The sequence below is a fragment of the Nycticebus coucang genome, chromosome 3 (genome assembly GCF_027406575.1).
Source record: "Nycticebus coucang isolate mNycCou1 chromosome 3, mNycCou1.pri, whole genome shotgun sequence".
NCBI classification, from domain to species: Eukaryota; Metazoa; Chordata; class Mammalia; order Primates; family Lorisidae; genus Nycticebus; species Nycticebus coucang.
This window is the reverse complement of record NC_069782.1, coordinates 107,716,514-107,737,375: the sequence shown is the minus strand read 5'-3', so window position 1 is coordinate 107,737,375 and position 20,862 is coordinate 107,716,514. Positions and strand designations below refer to the sequence as shown.

The 20,862-nt window shown below is 37.2% G+C and overlaps 1 protein-coding gene across 5 annotated transcripts in view; it reads right to left on the bottom strand.

The window, feature by feature from the left end:
- ANK3 (ankyrin 3) overlaps positions 1 to 20,862 on the bottom strand; it is a 545,106-nt gene that overhangs the window by 53,808 nt on the left and 470,436 nt on the right. For all 5 annotated transcript variants that reach the window (XM_053582915.1, XM_053582914.1, XM_053582918.1 and 2 more), the window contains 2 exons: positions 17,329 to 17,553; positions 14,385 to 14,539 (listed from right to left, as the gene is read on the bottom strand). In XM_053582915.1, coding sequence (XP_053438890.1) covers positions 14,385 to 14,539; positions 17,329 to 17,553 — 380 coding nt within the window. The remainder of the gene's footprint in view (positions 1 to 14,384; positions 14,540 to 17,328; positions 17,554 to 20,862) is intronic.

Genomic DNA, 20,862 nt, shown 5'->3' with positions numbered 1-20,862 from the left:
TTTAAGCAGATTATATCCTATTAGTGTGCTTAAAACATTTATAATTTTTTCCCAGAAAATAAAAGTCAAGAAAAATGTAAAAAGATACAAAAATTAATACTTAAATATTGGTTTATAAAGAAAGGCATAATCCTTTCAGGGGTTGTCATTGAAGTCTAGGCTATGAAATTCCACAATGTTGCATAAGAAAATAAATGACATAGGTATTGGTAAGTGTGAGAAGGCAAGAAGAGAAGGTGGAATCCAGTCACCACAGAATTCCTATGACCCAAAAACCTATCACATGATCTTACTGACCATCAAGAGGGCAGAGGTTAAGTTATGATACATTCATGATATGGACTAACATGCAGTATTAAAAAGAATGAGGGAGGAGTATATGTTCTAATAGGTAAATCTTCAAAATGTAAAGTCACCAAAAATATAATTGCATAAGAATTGACTAATTACATATTTATATGTGTAAATTATTTTTTCTTTTTTTTTGAGACAGAGTCTCACTTTGTTGTCTTGGGACCGTAGGTAAAGTGCCTGGCGTCATAGCTCACAGCAACCTCAGACTCTTCTCAGGAGATCCTCTTGCCTTAGCCTCCCAACTATCTGGGGCTACAGGGATCCGCCACAATGCTCAGCTATTTTTTAGAGATGAGGTCTAACTCTGGCTGGTCTTAAACTCCTGAGCTCAGGCAATCCACCTGCCTTGGCCTCTCAGAGTGCTAGGATTATAGGCATGAGCCACAGTGCCTGGCCTTATATATGTAAATTCTTATGATTTACATAAAAATTGGGCAAGGAGGAAATATAACAAGTGTATCCTCATGAATTATTATAATTATCACATGCACAATCATACTAACACTAATATTAAGTGACAAATATATGTCAATATAAAAAAACACTGTATTTTAATATAGATTCAACTCAAGCACGTTTTTTTCCTGCTTCTTGCTTTACAAAAAGGAAACTCTGATAATGAATGACGTTAGCTGAATGTTTGAAAACAGGTAAGTAAAGGCCCAGTTGGCAGGAGAAGGCTACAAGAGGGAATGAAACAAGGGCCCTCGACACTCAGCTACTACTTACCCTGATCTGTGGCCACATTACCTGGCATCGTGGGAGCCTTCCCCCAAGGCTTTTGATTCTAAAACATTAGTTTATTTAAAAAATAGGTTTCCTTTTCATGAAATATGAAGTAATCACAATTAAATTATACTGAATTAAATTGATACCTCTGATATTGATACTGGCACATAGTAGATACTAGTGTCCACTGAACAAAGAAATCAATTGAGAATTAATGAGACTCAGACACTTTCATATCAAACAACTATATAATTTTGGTCAAAAATATATTTACTAACAGGAAGTGGTAATTGTTCTTTTAATAGTTTCATATTTATTAAAAAATTACAGTGAAAAAGTAACTATCATTTTTTTAGTGAAGTCTATTACGTCTGTGTGTTTGTAACTGAAATTACTGTTTCCTTAATGAATGTTTACCCAAAGGAATTAGGAATTCATAAGAATATAAAAGGCCTTTATAGTTTTGTGTTGCAAACTTAAAACTATGTCAGAAATCAGATTTCCAGACAAATACCAATAAAGCCTTGATTATATAAAAATGAGCAATGCTAATATTCTTTCTGGGATTGAATTTATACGTGTTCAGATTTTAAATGTTCCATATTACTTAGGTCAGAGAAGCAGGAATATATTACCTAATAATCTTTGCTTTGCTCCTGTCCTTTACATACAGAGAAAAGCCCAACAAAATAATCTGCAGCACAAATGTGATGCTTGTATCACATTCACACCCCCAGTCACACCCTAGCTCCTAGTGTGACATGCCCCGACCTGGCCAGATTATCCGAAACACCAGTACTACTTGTGAACATCACAGCTTCTTCAGTTTCCCTAGTGGAGATTCTGACTTAGTGGCCCTAGAATAGAACCTAAAAATCTGTGTTTCGGGAGGCGCCTGTGGCTCAGTCGGTAAGGCGGCGGCCCCACATACTGAGGGTGGCGGGTTCAAACCCGTCCCCAACCAAACTGCAAGTAAAAAATAGCCGGGCGTTGTGGCAGGTGCCTGTAGTCCCAGCTACTTGGGAGGCTGAGGCAAGAGAATCGCTTAAGCCCAGGAGTTGGAGGTTGCTGTGAGCTGTGTGAGGCCATGGCACTCTACTGAGGGCTATAAAGTGAGACTCTGTCTCTACAAAAAAAAAAAAAAAAAAAAAAATCTGTGTTTCATACTCAATTCAGGTGACTTTATGACTTGACACATTTGGGAAGCAACATCTTAGTGGACACTCATTCTGTACCTTGCCTTAAAAATTCAGAACCCTAGTTATTAAACATGGCAACAGGATCCTATAAAAACAACTTGAGGATGGTTTAATATGAGAAAAGACACCTGGGCAACAGTAAATATCCATCACTTTTAAATGTGTTTCTGTTTGAAAATGATATTCTACACCACTCTGTAACTATAAAATTAAAAGAAAAAATGACCTAAGTTGCTATATGGGAAACAACAAAACATTAAGTGCTGTTTACCTTTCAGAGTGATTCATAATGACATAAGACTATGAAAGGACCCTGAAATCTCTCTCTCCTCTCTCCCTCTAAAAAGAAAAAAATCTGACTAGTGAAGTTTTCACACACACAAAAGAGGATTAAAGGGAATAGAGAGGTGAATTCTGAAACAGGTCTCAAACTCTGGAGCTCCAGCAATCCAGGAGTTGGCCAGGAGGGAGGTTAAAATTTACACTTACTCAGTGTCTAGTTTGTGAAGGTCGATTATTATTGGCCTGAGAAAACTTTCTGGTACCTGAAGTTCAGAGAGGTTAAATGACTTGCTTGAACTGATTTAGCTAGTCAGTTTTAGAGCTGAGATTAGAACCTAAGTCGAGGAAGGGTGCGGGGAGAGATGAAGTCAGACAGAGGTGAACTTCGACCACTCTGCTGACTACCTGGCACATGGGTGGTGATCAATCAATGGATGAGTAATGAATAGACTTGCAAATGCCCTGGTCAGAAAGGTGACATGATTTGGGCAGCACCTGTGGCTCAGTGGGTAGGACACGGGCCCCATATACCGAGGGTGGTGGGTTCGAACCCAGCCCCGGCCAAACTGCAAAACAAAACAAACAAACAAAGATAATTGGGGGGCAGTGCCTGTGGCTCAAAGGAGTAGGGCACCGGCCCCATATACCAGAGGTGGTAGGTACAAACCCAGCCCTGGCCAAAAATTGCAAAAAAAAGATAATTGGGTGGTGCCTGTTGCTCAGTGGGTAGGGTGCTGGCCCCTTATACCAAGGGTGGCAGGTTCAAACCCCACCCCGGCCAGCTAAAACAGCAATGACAATTGCAACAAAAAAATGCCGGGCATTATGGTAGGTGCCTGTGGTCCCAGATACTCAGGAGGCTGAGGCAAGAGAATCGCTTCAGCCCAAGAGTTGGAGGTTGCTGTGAGCTGTGGACGCCAAGGCACTCTACCAAGGGCAATAAAGTGAGACTCTGTTTCAAAACAAAAAAAGGTGACATGACTTCTCAGTGGACCCCTCTGTAAGCATCAAACTCCGACTATGTAACCACTAATGTTCCACAGCATTCTGACCTCATTGATTAGTAATAAATTTCTTAAGCACTTTGTAACTCATTTAGTTTCTTTATTTGTAAAAGGTGGGGCAGTGTTCTCTGTGACTGACGTTTTGTAGGACAACAATAAAGATCATAGAATGCTTTGCAAGTATAAATGGTTATGGACACTATAGTACCAAGAAGCATAAATAACAGGATTAAATAACAGGATTGAATCACGTTCTGACTAAATGAGTTACTCGCAAAGCTTTCAAATGTACGTCCTGATTAGTTTTGCCTCACTCTTACGTGCGCTTGATTAAATGTCTTGATAAATTGGTTAAAGGAGACTCTCTTTCCTATATCGAATTAGGTTTTAAAGCCTTTTTGTGACCTGGCCAGCGTGAGTGTGAATGGTCTAGGGAAGGAATACAAATGACCTCAAGGTTTCACAAAGGGTGATTTCTGTATCAGTGTTTAATGTCTACTCAGGAAAATTCTCTGCTCAGCTTTAATAGCCTAAGAATGGGGTATTTGATATTGAGAGGTGGGAAAAAAGGAGTCTTAGAATGTTAGAATTCAAAAAGGAAGCTAGTGAGTATGGGTCTGTGGAAGGTTGTCGGTGAGAGGTGCCCAGAGTTTAAACCCAGCTCTGCAACTGATGTGCTGGGACCTTGGGCAAAGTCCCTAAACTTCTCTGAACCCTGTGTCCCTCTTCTGTAAGATCAGGATAGAAAGTTCCTCTGGGGTGGATGTGACAAATGACGGAAATGCACCCAGCACAATTCTATTCACACATGTAGTAATTAATAACTTACAAAGGTTCTTTTCAAGATCACACCATTTTGGAAGAAACTCAGAGCAGATTTAAGAGAAAACGTAAATTAGACTTTTTTTTTTAAATCATCACACTACCTCTAATTTGTATCTCTCCAAACTATACATCTGAATTTCTATCATTTCAATGTCATTCCATTTTATAAAAAATTCAATAACAGAAAATTAAATACCATATAAACTGAAGAAAATAAAAGCTAAATCTGTAATACTTAATTCTACCTGTAGAATATTTAGAACAGTCCAGCACCTGTAATATAGTTACTGAAGTATTTTAGAAAATTATAGACTTTTGTCTCTTAGGAATTAATGTTCAGCTCTACGTGAACATGCAACTTTTGTAACAAGCCCACCCTGACGTTATAGGGAATAAAACCTCAACTAACATAACTTGATCCTTCTTCCTTGATGTAAACTAATAAGCAACTTTTCAATTTTTAAAAACTTTCATTTTTAAATAGTTATAAATTCCTGGGAAGTTGCAGACATAGCACAGGAAGGCCCCGTGAACCCTTTATAGTTTTGGTATTTAACCCATACTCTTATTCGGTTCTAACATCTGCTTTATCTGGATCAGCATTATTTTGTATCTTACAACTGTTCAGGGTGGAGACTGTCTCTGTTAATTCAGATTTGCACAATGCTTATGCGCTAATGATGCAGAATGTCTGGAAATAATGACATACCTGCTTGTTTCCCCCTCCATTTTAGCAATCCATGTAACTTCTGAAAAGCTATTTTTAGGAAACTAATTTCTGGTCATTACGTGCTTAGGAGCTATTATAAGAAAACATCAGGGAGAAATGTAGTTATTTTTCTAACTTTACTTTCAGTGCTGAAGTTTAAGATTACTTTGTACTCTATGTGCAGAGTGAGCATAACTTGCCCCAAACTCTCCTCAGGCCCCCAGCCCTCTGTTCCCCATTTGGTTGTGGCCTCCCTTCCTCCAGAAAAGTGGCTTTCTCTCTTGCATAACACTGTTTACTCAATTATTGAAGAAAAGCGTCACCAACAGTGGGGCAGACGCCTAGATACAAGTCATTCATTTATTCAACAAATGATGCTGATGTGAAAACCCTGTGTCGAAACCTGTTCTATGCACTAGACATAATAACTGGCAACAAGTCAGGGTCCGTCCAAGCCCCCCAGGGACTTCCACAATTCCCCAGGGAAAACAGCAAAGTTCAAAGCTGCAGTCAGGGAAGAAGACAGGTGTTGTGTATGCTCATGTTTAGCAGGTGGTTCTAACTGAGTCCGGGACTTGGGGGTGGCTTCCTAGAGGAAGAAATGCCAGGGAGGGGATGTCTGGCCATGTTGGAAAATCATTCTAGGGTTTTCTTCTATGGCAGAGATGAAGAAACCCAAATTCTTTGTGTCTGCTTCTCTGTATTTTTTTCCAGAAGAGTACTCTTCACATTTTGCAAATAACAACACAAGGCTTTCAGGCAGTTAGCCCCATGATGTCACTTTCTTTAACCCTTTGTTTAAACCATCACTGTTCCATCCAGAGGATGGAAAAAAAACCTATGTAGTATCTTCAAAATCCAGGATGATATGTAATGTCTCAAAGTTAAACTCCATAAATCGGCACCCCAGCATGGGCAGCATATGCAGAGTATGCTGAGCTTCCCACAGCTTCGACCTGCTGTATCGGGCACGCAGGCCTCTCTGTTCATACCGACACCGCAGGTGACCAAGCTCGGGCCTGCTGCACTGTCCTCAGAGGGCTACAAGCCCCACTGTGCCTGATTTGTGGGTCATATCTGTGATCTGATACCAGTATTTTGACTCACCAATGTCTCATAAAAACACTTAATTGCTGGCAAATCCACATACATAGACACATATAAAAGTCACCATTATTAATTAGTGCTTTTGCTTTGGTCCAATTTTCATTTTCTGGTACAGTTTCCTTATTTAATGTGATGGTCATTGTTTAATGTGATGATCATTGTTCAGTTGACTTAAAATTAAATTTTATGGCAACAGACTGAAAATAAATATTTTGTTGTGATTCAGTTGTTTTCGGTAGGCTTTTTTTTTTTTTTAGTGCCTACCTAACCATAAGCTTATTTTGGTGAAGTTAAATTTTTATTTTGTCTTTTGAAATCTTTCAAAACTGTTACTAGATTTCTCCAACAGAAGGTGCTGTGCACAACATAAAGGTACATATTTCACTTTCCAGTGTTCAGCTGCTTCTACAATGACTTGACACTTTACAATTACTATATTTGCCTCATGACTGGTGAATTAAAAACAAGTTAGAGTAAAATGAACCAAAGTGGCAATTTCTAACTGAGAACTCTGTTTTTAAGATATCACTGATGCACAGTTAGATAGTAAATTTAGAAAAAGTATTTTCTGTTACGCAACAAGTATCCATTTCCCTTTACAATAAAATAGTATAATTATTCAATCTAAAATGTGTTATCTTAACCTCATTTTCTCTCATCTGAGAGGTAAGCAATGAGAACATATAACAAAATATTCTCCTGGCATTATAAAATTGGGGAACATGAGCAACATTTTATTTTAATGTACAGTGACTGGGGTTTTAAAGTCATAGCGCAATTCATACGTCTTCAATGCCTTCTTATAATACTAAGCTAGCAACTATTTTGATTTTAAAACCTAAGAGATATGTAAAGCAAGGTCTACACACTATCGAGAAGAAATATAATGCAAGCCAAATATATAATTTTAAATTTTTAAATTTTAAATTTTCTTATAGCCACACTAAAAATTTAAAAGGAACAGGTCAAATTATTATTTTTTTAAAGATGGGGGCTAAGTTGCCCAGACTGGTCTGGAGCCTGCTGAGTAGCTGAGATTACAAGCATGCCCTACTACCACATCTGGCTCTAATTTCAACAATATTTTATTTGGACCAATAGATCCAAAACATTACCCTCTTAATGTGTAACCATTGTAAAAATTATTTATTTTTTTTGTTTTTTTTATTGTTAAATCATAGCTGTGTACATTAGTGCAATCGCCTGTACCCATTCTAAGATGCACCATAGGTGTGGCCCCACCCATTACCCTCCCTCCACCAAAACCTCCCCACTTCCTTCCCCTTCCTTGGCCCTTTTCCCATAGTCTTGTGCTATAGTTGGGTTATAGTCTTCATGTGAAAGCTATAATTTAGCTTCATAGTAGGGCTGAGTACATTGGATACTTTTTCTTCCATTCCTGAGATACTTTGCTAAGAAGAATGTGTTCCAGCTCCATCCATGTAAACATGAAAGAGGTAAAGTCGGGCCGCGCCTGTGGCTCAGTCGGTAAGGCGCCGGCCCCATATACCAAGGGTGGCGGGTTCAAACCAGGCCCCGGCCAAACTGCAACCAAAAAATAGCTGGGCGTTGTGGCAGGCGCCTGTAGTCCCAGCTACTCGGGAGGCTGAGGCAAGAGAATCGCTTAAGCCCAAGAGTTGGAGGTTGCTGTGAGTTGTGTGAGGCCACGGCACTCTACCGAGGGCCATAAAGTGAGACTCTGTCTCTACAAAAAAAAAAAAAAAAAAAAAAGAAAGAGGTAAAGTCTCCATCTTTCTTTAAGGCTGCATAGTATTCCATGGTATACATGTACCACAATTTGCTAGTCCGTTCGTGGGTCGATGGGCACTTGGGCTTCTTCCATGACTTACCAATTATGAATTGGGCTACAATAAACATTCTGGTACAGATGTCTTTGTTATATTGTGACTTTTGGTCTTCTGGGTATAAACTTAGTAAAGGAATTATAGGATCAAATGGCAGGTCTATTTTTAGGTCTCTAAGTATTCTCTAAACATCCTTCCAGAAGGAACGTATTAGTGGGCATTCCCACCAGCAGTGTAGAAGTGTGCCCTTTCCTCCACATCCACACCAACATTTCTGGTTTTGGGATTTTGTTATGTGGGCTACTCTTACTGGGGTTAGGTGATATCTCAGAGTAGTTTTGATTTGCATTTCTCTGATGATTAAGGATGATGAGCTTTTTTTCATGTGTTTGTAGATTTTGCGTCGGTCTTCTTTAGAGAAGTTTCTCTTCAAGTCCCTTGCCCACTCTGAGATGGGGTCACATGTTCTTTTCTTGCTAATAAATTTGAGTTCTCTATGGATTCTGGTTATTAGACCTTTATCGGAGGTATAACCTGCAAATATTTTCTCCCATTCTGAGGGCTGTCTGCTTGCTTTACTCACTATGTTCTTGGCTGTGCAGAAGCATTGTAAAAATTATTAACGACATGTAGATTTGGAGGGGATTCTAATCCTCACCTATCTGTATGTTTATACAGATAAACGTAGTTTACATTTGCAGCAGATTTCCATTTGTACTAGGCCCATTTCAAGTGCTCATTCTGCAGCCACATGGAGCTAGTGGCTTCTACATAGGGCAATGCAGGACTAAAATGTATCTCAAGATGTTTGATTTGTAAGTTAAAGACTTCTAAGAAGGAAGGATTTTTCTACTAGTAAATGCCGCCCCCCCCCCCCCAGGCCCAACACAACCACAAACTACAAAACACCCTTTGGAGTTTGACTTTGGAAACACAATTTTAAACATGTTCAATTCAACTTTGTGAGTTTAATTAAAGTTTTCATTTAAAGTTATAATGTGGAAAGATTATTTTGGCAGGGATGGCGGGGGGTGGTGGTAAATGAATGTTTGTTTTCTGTTTTCAGTGTTTTTTTCTTTCCTGAGAACAAACTGGCAAGGGCTAGAACAAGATCTATGTCTGCTGCCAAAGAGAAAAGTTGCTCCTGCCACGGGATACCTTAGTGGTAAAAGCAGGTTCTTCACACCTGGACTATCTCTAGCTTCTAACTTCAATAGAGCTTTGCTTACACACCTACTTCATTAGCAAAACCATTGATGCTTTAGAAATAATGCTTAATCTCTCCTTAATTTTGCAGCTACAGGTTCTCCTGAATATACACCACATCCTTTGAGTCATACAAGAACTGAGAGGGTGCTTTGATTAGTAATGGAAAATTTAAATACTAGCTGATATTTGTGTGACATTGCTTTTCCACACAAAGCACTTTCATAGACCTCTTTCATTCAAGAACACACATAGGCAAAGGACTACTGTAGAGAGGCAACTGGGCATATAATCGGAAATCTAGGTTTCGGAAGTCTGGATCTATCTATTTACCAGTTCCCGATTGGGTAGTGGTGTGGGGTGTGTGCCGCCCTCGTCAACCACGACCAGGGTTTCCACTAGCCTGTGTGTTGGCTTTGTGTAATCTGGAATAGAGTGGGCACAGCCCTACAGGTACACTAGATAGCAGCTTTGAGCAAATTAGAAATAAGAGCCCCTCTAAAGTACAGGCCAGTGTCATGGCAAAGGGCCTGGCAAGTGGAAGAGGAAGGATTTCAGACCACACTTGCTTTCCTTGCTTACGTGGCAGCTGTGACTGTGACGAAACGCTGAGGCTCCCACGTATCAGACACTGTGCTAAGAACTTTACGTGTATTTGCTCATCTATTTTCCCTTAGTTCCCTATGAGGCATCCTCACTGTACAGATTTAAACTTAGGTTTAGAGAGGTTGAGAATACAATTAGGGTCACACAAACAATACGTGGTAGAGCCAGGATGGGGACTCTGGTCTATGTGACTTCTACAGATCATGATCCTGTCCACATTATACTGGGCAAATTATCCTCCTCCTTGAATCTGTCTTTCTCTGGAGTTACACTCAAAATTAGATTTGATGGAAAGGCTCGGTGTATTTTAAAACACTACAGAACCATACTCTGATCTTTATCGTTATATTGTTTAATTAAAAATCAGTAATCAAAATATTTGGTAAAATTATTAAGTACTTGAGTTGTAAATTTTCAGAGCATAGATGCAGTAAAGTGAACTTTTCTAACAAAAGGAAAAAGATCTTCAGAGAAGAGTGTGTAACAGAACTAGTTATAAAGTAGCATATAAATTGGTTATAAAGCAGTGCATATAATCATTTATGGAGAAGCGAGTTTAAAAAGGAGAAACAAGCATTTTCAAGGGTCACTTGCCACAGGTAACAGATAAAGCTTAATTATTATAAATTAATAGGCTAAATAAAATAATGGTAGAATGATGTATTTCTCTTTTATTTTAGGAAGTCTTGAGTGATCTGGTCAATGGTTTATTTCAGGAACAATTTTTATTTTGTTAATTATCAATTATCCAAGAGCAAAAAAGGGGCAGGGAACAGAGTGGTGTGGATAAAAAGAAGATAGAACAATCTCCTGAACTGTGTTTACGCTTTCCTACTTAGGAGCGCCTCTCCTGGTTAGATCTTCAAGGAAAAAGATAGATACATAGTCTTTTTAAAAAGACAGATTGAGGGTGGCGCCTGTGGCTCAGTTGGTGAGACGCCGGCCCCATATACTGAGGGTGGTGGGTTCAAACCTGGCCCCTGCTGAACTGCAACCAAAAAATAGCCGGGTGTTGTGGCGGGCGCCTGTAGTCCCAGCTACTCGGGAGGCTGAGGCAAGAGAATCGCTTAAGCCCAGGAGCTGGAGGTTGCTGTGAGCTGTGTGATGCCACGGCACTCTACCGAGGGCCCTAAAGCGAGACTCTGTCTCCACAAAAAAAAAAAGAAAGATTGATATTTATTTTTGCCTATTCTGGAGGAGGAAATGTTCTGATAAAAAGGAAGTGTCTTTGTGGAGTGGAGAAGAGTGGTGGCAAGTGGGGCTTAAGCTCGGTTATGAAATCTAATTGAGCTTCAATTATAAAATATGTGTGGTGGTTCCTTCATTATTATTTTTATATTAAATACCTGGAGAAAATCACTGTGCCTTGAAAATTCAGCCCTCGTTTTCAGTCTAATGGCTCCCAGTGCTGGATTCTTCAAAACTGGAAGCATTTACGTTTCCTTTAACTGTCCAAAATGGAACCAAAGTGTACCTGGTCTTATAAAATGTAGCAAAGAAACTTTGTCTACTATTTCCAAGACAAGACACAGAATTCAGGAGGGAGGATGTATTACTGTCTGGCAGATGCCCTCAGTAGGGCAGCATTTGGGGCAGCGTAGCACTGAGCAAAGATGTGATTAATTTTTATTTAAAAACTGGCTTATTACAAACAAAATGAAGCTATGTCAGAATGAAATCAAGGAAGTCCACTTGATAAATAAGCCTTAATTAAAAAAAAAAATTCCACTTCTGCCTTACAGGACTATACTATAATGTCTATACTCAAAAATGAAAGCAGATGTATTATTAGAATATTCAAGGTTCCTGCTGGCACTGCACTATCCAATGAGGAAGCTACTGGCTACACAGGGCTGTTAGAAATAAATTTAAATTAAACATAATTAAAATTACCTTCCTCAAGTACACTAGTCACATTTCAAGTGCCCCAAGGCCACAAGTGAGTAGCACTTACTGTATTGGACAGCACAGACAGGGAACATTTCCATTATCATAAAGTTCTATTGTACAGCACTGTCTTAAAGTAGTTGATATTTTTTCAACTTTCTCAGAACTTTTCCTTTGTAAAGTAAATGCTCGTCTTTAATTTTTTCCTCCTGGATATTAACTTTACTGAAGAACGGAGTAGAGGAAATAGACTAACGAGACCTTTCCTCCAGACAGCTGTATATTATATTAAGGTTATCTTTCTACTCACTCTCAGGACTTAGTGAGTATGGAAACCAGCACTGTGCAGGGCATGGGTGATTCAAAGATAAAGACACGTACTTTGTCCTCAAGAGGCTTATGGTATCAAAGCGACTATCCATTAAAGAAAAACCTTGTGTAGAAGCTATATTTTAAAAATAAGTAACTCACTTTAGCATTTAAGAAATATTAGATATCTGAAAATATTTTATACTTTATTTTCCTTAAAACAACAAAAAAATCATTATGAGAAACCCATTTTTTCACTCTTTCTGTTTTTTATTCTGAAACATATTATTGCAGCATTTTCACAAATGCTAATTCATTCTTTCTCTTAGGAAATACATATTTTAAAACTTTTGATTATGGGTTTTTAATTAAATTTCCTTATGAGAGAATGACTATATTTCATGCTGTAAAGGAGGCAATAAAAATTAGAAATTGTAATTACCTTTGCGTGTTTCTATCCATCAGAAATCATTTGACGTTACAGATGGGATGGAATTTAAAAATCAGTCTATGTATATTCTTTAAATAATGTATACTCCCCAGATATATAATTCATTTGAAAGGACTATTCTTTTGGACTTAACCTAGGCTAAATCTAACCTGAACCAAAATAGAAGTTTATAGAAATTTCCTCTGTAGGCTTATTTTCTACATAACAGGATACACATTTCTAAATAAGTGGGATAGGGCAGGGCCTGTGGCTCAAAGGAGTAGGGCGCCGGCCCCATATGCCAGAAGTGACAGGTTCAAACCCAGCCCCGGCCAAAAATTGCAAAAAAGAAATAAAAATAAAATAAAGTGTAGGTAGGATATAGTTAAAAGTCTTTGAAAACAGGCAGAACTAGATTTTAACCCCAGCCCTGCTGTTCGTCATGGTAACCATACATAAGTTATTTGACTTTTCCGAACTTCAGATCCATTATCAGTAACGCAGGATTAAAACCACCTACTTTGCAGAGCTATGCTTTCTTTTAAAATTTTCATATAGAATATCAGTGCCTCAGGAATGCTAGACATTCAGCAATTATTAGTTTTCTTCTACCTTGCCATAAAAGTGTTACATTTGCGGGCGGTGGTGATTATGTCGTATATCAAACTTTGGCATGGCAGTTTTTTCTGAAGAGTGACTGTAACAGTAGTTAACAACTGATATTTGTCAAGGGCTTATTATGTGAGAAGGACTTTATTTTATACATGCTTCACATAATTATTTATTCTCACCAATAATCCTTTGAAGTAAGGAAAGTAATCTTGATTTTACAGAAGAAATGGGGTCTTAGGGGTCAAGAAACATGCCCAAAATTATTCCCCAAATATCCCTGAGTTTGTCTAGCTCCTGTGTCCACAGAATATGACACAGACAGACTATGCTGGATGCATTCCAAGAGCCGGTGAATTAAATGGTAAAAGAATGAATTTCATGGAATGTGAATTGAATCTCCAATAAAGCTGTTATTTAAAACAACTGCTGAATTTGTAGTGACTACGAACTGAGCCAAAAGGAAAAATTAGCTCTGATATTTTTCTCAACATAAAATCAGATTTTTTTTTTTTTTTGCAGTTTTTTGGCCAGGACTGGGTTTGAACCTGCCACCTCCGGCATATGGGACCGGCATCCTACTCCCTTGAGCCACAGGTGCCGCCCATAAAATCAGATTTTATGGTGAGTTTGGTCTTTTTTTGTTTTTCCTCCTCTAAACTTTTTAAGGAAAACTCTACATTCAAAACTTACTACCAAAACCAGGCTCTTCCCAATGTTTACTAAGAAAAACCGCTATGATTTTAATAGTCAGAGTTGTATACAAGAAAGTGACAGGCTCAGTTATATACCAGTCTGAGTTTGTCAAAGAATAAGACATGGAACACCACAGACTCCAATAGTTACCCTGAAACTTATTTTTTTAAAAACTAATAGTGGCCCAAGAGATATTAAAAATTCACGAATGATTTTGAAATAATCTGGGAGAAAAGTGAATGAGCTGAAAGAATCTGAAAACAATTCCAAAAGTAAAATGTGAGCGTCCTTTCTTCAAAATGTTCTGTGTGCTTTGCATACTTCCCATTATTATTTCACCCTCTCCTCACCCATTTTTGACGTAGAAAATTTTCTTGGGTTTCAGAAAGATTGATAGATTTCATTAAAGACAAAGAAGTTATCAGAATATTTGTACATTTGTATTATAGGGGGAAAAGTTTTTAGATTCAATGGAATGTCATGCCTGAGGATACAGAAAACAGTAATAAAAGCTAAAAACCTGGGCCCCAGATTAACCTTCAGATGTGCGGAATTTAGTCTCATTTAATTTATTATTATTTCAGTTTCTGCCTGCAGACAATTACATAATCAAGGAACCAGCATTACCTTCATCCATGCCATTAAGTAGTTCGGCTAAATCTTCATTTTTACTGTCAAATTGATGCTCCTTCCATGTTTCACCATTTTCACTTCGAAGAACAATGAGTTCTCTCTCTTTTCCTCTCATGGACCCAAAGTGAGGGATTTCCACTATGACAGGGCTGGAAAAAAAATCCACATTATTTTGGTATCAAATTAAATACATTTATAGTACTGTACTTACAAACAATGTTTCATCAATAGTATTCATTTGAAAATCAGAGGTGCCACTAAGGTTGGGGATGATTTCAAAGCTGCAGAATCATTTGCTAATTAAATAATAATATATCAGAAGCCTGAAAACATGCCATCATTCATTCATTCACAAACAATTCTTGAAGGTCTACCATATGTTAGGCATGGGATTTAACAGGGGGAAAAATTCAGTAGATATAAATAGGAATTTTGAATCAAAGAATTAAAAGTTATTAAAATAGACCATAAGAAAGTTGGTCTGTTTTTTAAACACAATAGGTTTATTATATAAAATGCTAATGATTTAAAAGGACACAGTCATTTATTTAAAAAAGAAATTCTGTAAATTTCCTAATGTGAAAGATCATTGCTGTATTTTTTCCCTTAGCAAGAAAATAATCAGTGTAACAATTCACTTCTCCAACAGTTTCTATGACTTTCATGCCCTGCACAGTTAAGAGTTTCTGTGATTTTCAATTTGTGAAATGGTCGTGGGCAGTTTCATTTCCTGGCTCTAATATAACCTGCATTGAAAATTTAAACTTTCCGAAAAAGCCCTTCTTGATTGAACTTGTCATATAACGACAGATTAATTTTTGACAGTGTCCTTTTGCAAAAGGAATGTAAAAGAATGGCTGCAAATTGAAGCTAGCCAATTAAGCCACAAGAAATAATTTTGTTAAATTTTAAAATAGGATAATACTAAAAAAGATGGATGGAAATAAGCAGACCACAATCACACACAGTTTATGTAGTTGGATTGTGCAGCTTTATTTTATGACATTTAAGCAGACAGTATCATAATTCTCCTACAGAGGTTGTATGTAACCTCAACTCTTAATAGATGTGTTTATCTACATGTGATAACAGAAGATATAGGCTTACATAAGAGCATAAAAAGGAATTGCAGTTGTAATGGTCAAATAACAAATAAAAACATGAATATTAGGTTTATTACAAAAACACTTTAAAAGGGGATGATAAATATAATTTTACTTTTGGCAAAATAATAATTAATTCAAATTGAAGATATTAAAATAAGGTTTATAATGCCTTTATCCTTTCATAGAGAGAAAAAAATCAAGTATTCCTAATAATGTTGATAATTTCAGGAATTATCAAGGTATTTACCATAGATTTCTAATCATACTTTATAACTGAACATAAAATTTTATTTACTTATTTTTGGAAAACAAGAATACAATCTTTGCAGGTTAATGTGTCAGATACTGTCTCTGTAAATATTTAAGGAATGTGGCTTTGTGTAGGACATTCAATGATACTGGGGAGAAGGTATGGAGGAGGGTCTCTGACCAAGGTGAAGGCCAAGCATAACTTTTCATGACAGGTTTCTTCATGCAGACTGCCAAGGCAAATACACCAATCCAACAGACAAGCGAACAGACAACAAATACCAGTGCGTTTCAGCTTAAGCAAAACAAAATAAAACAAAACAAAACAATTTAATAACTTTAATAGAAAATTCTATCTGCTGCCGATTAAATTTTCTTTAGATATCTTGCTTGTATATCCAGCACTTTTCAAAATCTGTTTAGTTATTGATGACTTTTACTTCTCAAAGTCTGTAAAGGTTACTTAGTACTCATAAGTACTGTTTTTAAGATCTAATTACACACACACACACACGCACACACACACACGTATACATACATATCATTTAAAGCAAATGTCGATTCAAAGCTTAAAAATACCCACTCTTACACTGGGTTAAAAGTAAAGACCGTCAGTCTGTCTTAAAAAGTATCATATTCAGAAGAAACATTTCAAATTAAAGAAAGGTTTACAAAAGCACAAAGTTATGAAAGCAGAATGCTCGCAGTGAATTCCGCATGCTTGAAAAGCACAAGGTAGGTCGCGGTGCTACATTAAGTCAAGCCACTATGATTTATTTTTTTCTTTCAGTGACACACATCAACTGAAAGCATTAAAAAAAAAAAAAAACTTAAAAAATAAAAATAAACTTAAGACAAGAATCAGACCATGGGTGTGACAGAAAAAAATCGAAAATGGAAAAAAAATTGTAGACATTCTGTATCTTTTCTATAAAGGTCCTACCCAATAAATTTTGTTCCTTGAGGCCCAAGCTGCAGGATTCGGCTAACCAAGCTCTCACCCTCATTTACAGGGGGAGGATTGGTAGGAAGATGCAGTTTACTGAATAACATCCATGCAGCAGTAAGAGAAACAAGAAGGGGAAATTGTGAACAAACTGTCCGTCACGACAGAGCCTGCCTGATTTGCACCCAAGTGCCACCTCAGAAAATGAATTAAATTTATTTTTTCTTTTTCATAAAGTGTCTTCTCACAGTGGATCATTTCTCTAAAATTTTTCTTTCAAAAGACATATCCCCAACGTAGCCACTTATTCAATGTAGTGATATAATTCCAGCATCTGTACTTTTTTCTAAGGATGGTGCCTTGACTTCTACGGGGACCACTGGGGTTCCGTGCACTTGCTGAGCAGAGAACATGCTTCTCAGTTAGTAAAGCCTCGACCAGCAAACAGAGTTAAGGAAATATCAGCTTATAGCTTTTCGCAGAATCACACAGCTTTGTGACCTTTGGCACTACACAAAAATTATACTCAATCAGATCCAACTAAGCAGTTTAAGAGTTAACTCCTTGAGTTAACAAGGATAAAGAAAATCAAAGATGTGGTATGAGGGCCAAGAATAAAATTGACAAAGCAACTTACCCTAAAAATTGTGCCCCTGCAGGACCCATTTCTACCAGCCTACTGGCTAATCCCTCTCCTTCCACCATGGGGGGTGGGTTGGCCAGTTTATGTCTCTTTACCAAACGGCAGGTGATTCGGGTGGGGGCTGTACACTTGCGTGGAGGAATAATGATTCTCATCCCATGGTGACGGCTTCCTCTCATGGAGCCACCTCTTGCATCCACCATAAAGCTAACCAGAAACCTACAGGGAGAAGATCAGAGGCTGAGTCAAGGATAGATATAAACCATCTTCACATCAAGTTTTGAAAATAAATGTTTGAAAATAAATGTTAAAGTTTAAAGTGACAGGTAATGTAGCTATTATTTCTTTTCTTTAAAGATAAACTAGAAGTAAATACAGTGGAGTCGCATCAAACATGCATTGAATTTGGGCACGTTGCAAAAAACTGAGACACAACTTATTTTTGGTGAACATAGTCCCCTAACAGAAGCCAACCACTTTTATCAGATGGTCAAATTGTAGGAATAGTGAGTATGTCAAAACTGGAATAAAAACTCGATATTAAAAGGACTCTTAGCATTTAAAACAAAAAACCATGTGGGGTTTTCGTGGGTGATTTAAGGTATATTCAGGGGTCATTTTCACTATAATCGGTTTTGCCATATGCCACCCATGGAATCTTTCTCCCCCACAAGTAAGATGAGACTCCACAGTATGTCTTAACATGTACACTCATAAAATGAATGTATATTTAATCGTAACAATACTAATTTTTACTGTGATGCAGAATATAAGAATAAAAGCAGAGGATGACTAGATTTGCTAAGGCAATTTTGATGGAAAGGGATTATGTCTTTTCTATATAAATACAGGCTTACAACTTGTTTGAAAAAATCTACGTTGAAATATTTTATACAGCAATACAGAAAATGGAACTTGGGAGTTTTTAGAAAATATCTCTATATAATTCTGTTATTGTCTTTTATATTAAAGCTAATAATGAAAAAATCTGTCTACATATAGATATGGAAAAGTAAAGATTAACTGTGTCACATCTGGGTAGAGCATAGTGAGATCCTTGCTGTCTACCACGCGTGAGTATTCTCACCATCATCACTCTGGTAAACGTAAATCCATGAGCCCAACCAAAAGGAAGAGCTAAGGTCAGATGGGGAAACACAAACATAGCCTTGCCTTTCTAATTTCCAGATTCGAAAATATTACTAGAACAGCACCAAATGTTGACAGAAAATTGGTTGCATTTTTAAAGGGATTTTTGGAAAAAAAATAAGCCCATCCATCAAAATTCTTTACTATTTATTCACTTTAAAAACAATGCTAACATCCTGAAATAAATTTTACGACCTTGCATGGCTTTCCTAACTGGGGGCTCTTTTCTAAAGAGTGATGGACATTTCGAAGAAGCAAATTGGCCTGCGAGCCCCACAGAGGAAGTCAATTAATGGGGCTGTTTTTCAGCTGAGATTCCTAGAACCAGCTCTTCTTATCAATAAGGTGGTCTCATCTTCAGACCTTTTTACTCCTATTAACTATTTTACTTTGGACTAATTTATGCTTTGGTAATGTTTGGTAAGAGGGGAAAAGACGATCTCAAAAACAAAAAGTAAAACCACTCCTCCCTAGTCAAAGAAAAAGATACTTGTTCACTTATACAAGTGTCCACATGAATTGTTTGCAATGCTAAATGATATGAGGCTTACTTGAAATTGCTCTGGGCTGCCTACATTTCCTGAGACACTTACATATTCAATAGCTACTTTTATTCAGTAACAAAGGCAATATAGCAATACTCTGAGACAAAATCCAATCTTTCCCTGAATTTAGTAGTTAAAATCAACTTATCATTGGGAAATCACAGTAACAGAATGGATTAAAAATGATACAAGACAAACTCTGGGTTTGAAGATTCAGTTGTGTTAGTACAAATAAACACTGGCAGGGGAATGTTTGACTGGGAAACAGCTGAGTCTCAACAACAGAGATAGTAATTCTGATTAAGTCTGTCTTGTTCACTGCTTGACCTGCAGAGCTGAGCACATTTCCAGCACAAAATAGGCACATGATAAATGTTTATCGAAGAAATCAATGAACACAGCTATTTTGCTGTGTGTGCTTAGAACCTGCATAGGGGAGCCTTAGTTACTAAGACAAATAAACAGCTGACTAAAGCTGGGTAGTCTGAAGGGAACGTAGTTTGAAATATTAAAATATCCCAGCTATAGGAATATGAGAGCAAAATGGAAAAAATATTATGGCTAAGATGATTTTAACTGCAAGCTGGAAGAGCCTCTTGGTCCGTATTCTATACAGCACACAGTGTGGGGCTGGTGCTCACCAACCACCATTAATTGTTCTAAGCAGGCTTTCAACTTCATAAGGCCGACAGAGGAGAGAAAAACTATCTATTAGACAGGATATACATCCTAGCATTCAATAACATCATAAGATACAGTGATTTGTTTTCCAAACTCAATTCCTTATTTACACTTCCAAAAAAAAAATCATGCAACATAAATTAAGAAACAAATTAAAAGGTGGCATATAATATTTGCATCTTACTAACATTTCAACTACAGCAGGAGTTCTACAAATGAACCTAAAACTAGTAACATGAATATTTCTAGATTTAGGAACAGTGGTAGGACAAATGCTGATACACTACAGACATTGACACAATCTAACTGTGGGGAAAATTCACATGAATCAAAAATACAAAAAGGATGGTTCACATAAAGGACACAGTTATCACCTTGAATCATACTGAGGAAGTGGAGAAGAATAGCTGCAAAATAATTTAGAAAGCAAATGGGAAAAATTAATGTAAGGTAATTAGAAGTGATCAACAGAAAATGTCAATGACAGGCAAAGCAGAAATAAAAACCATCAGAAAATGAGACCAAGGCATTTGGCATTTGTGGGACAACCTGGAAAAATATTTGCTCTGAGTGGCTGTATAAACTGCTACTCAGACCTAGCATGAGTGAAGTGTTTCCAAGTGTACATCGGGCTATGTTACCATTCCAAGTAAGTCCACACTAGCTGCCAAACTTTTGTCTTCCTGCACATGCCTACTGTCTTCAATAATTTCAAGAGGAAAAGGAGAAATTATCACTTACATATGCAAATATTCCATTGTCTCTTATGTATGGGAAAGTCCATTTCTGATTTTGTCATCCTGTGTTTCCTCTACTTCTTAGTTTACTAAATTAAACCCTAGTACTTGTTTTTCATTTATACAACGTGATGGTTCTAGGTCTTCGTAACATGGTGGCAGTCTACCAACCTTGATCCAAAAAACTATTCAACGTGTTTGTCTCCTGAACATATCCTGAATGTTTCATATTTTCCTTCTCCAATTTTTTGCTTTTGCAATTTTAGACCTATGTACATCTAATATACATCATATAAATATTTTAAGCAGTTTAAAAATTGATAGTATAATTCAAGGTTTTTCTGGTTGAATTAAAAAAATGCTATGTTAATGACTCCATGCCTACCATACAGTTTATAATTTATGAAGCACTTTCA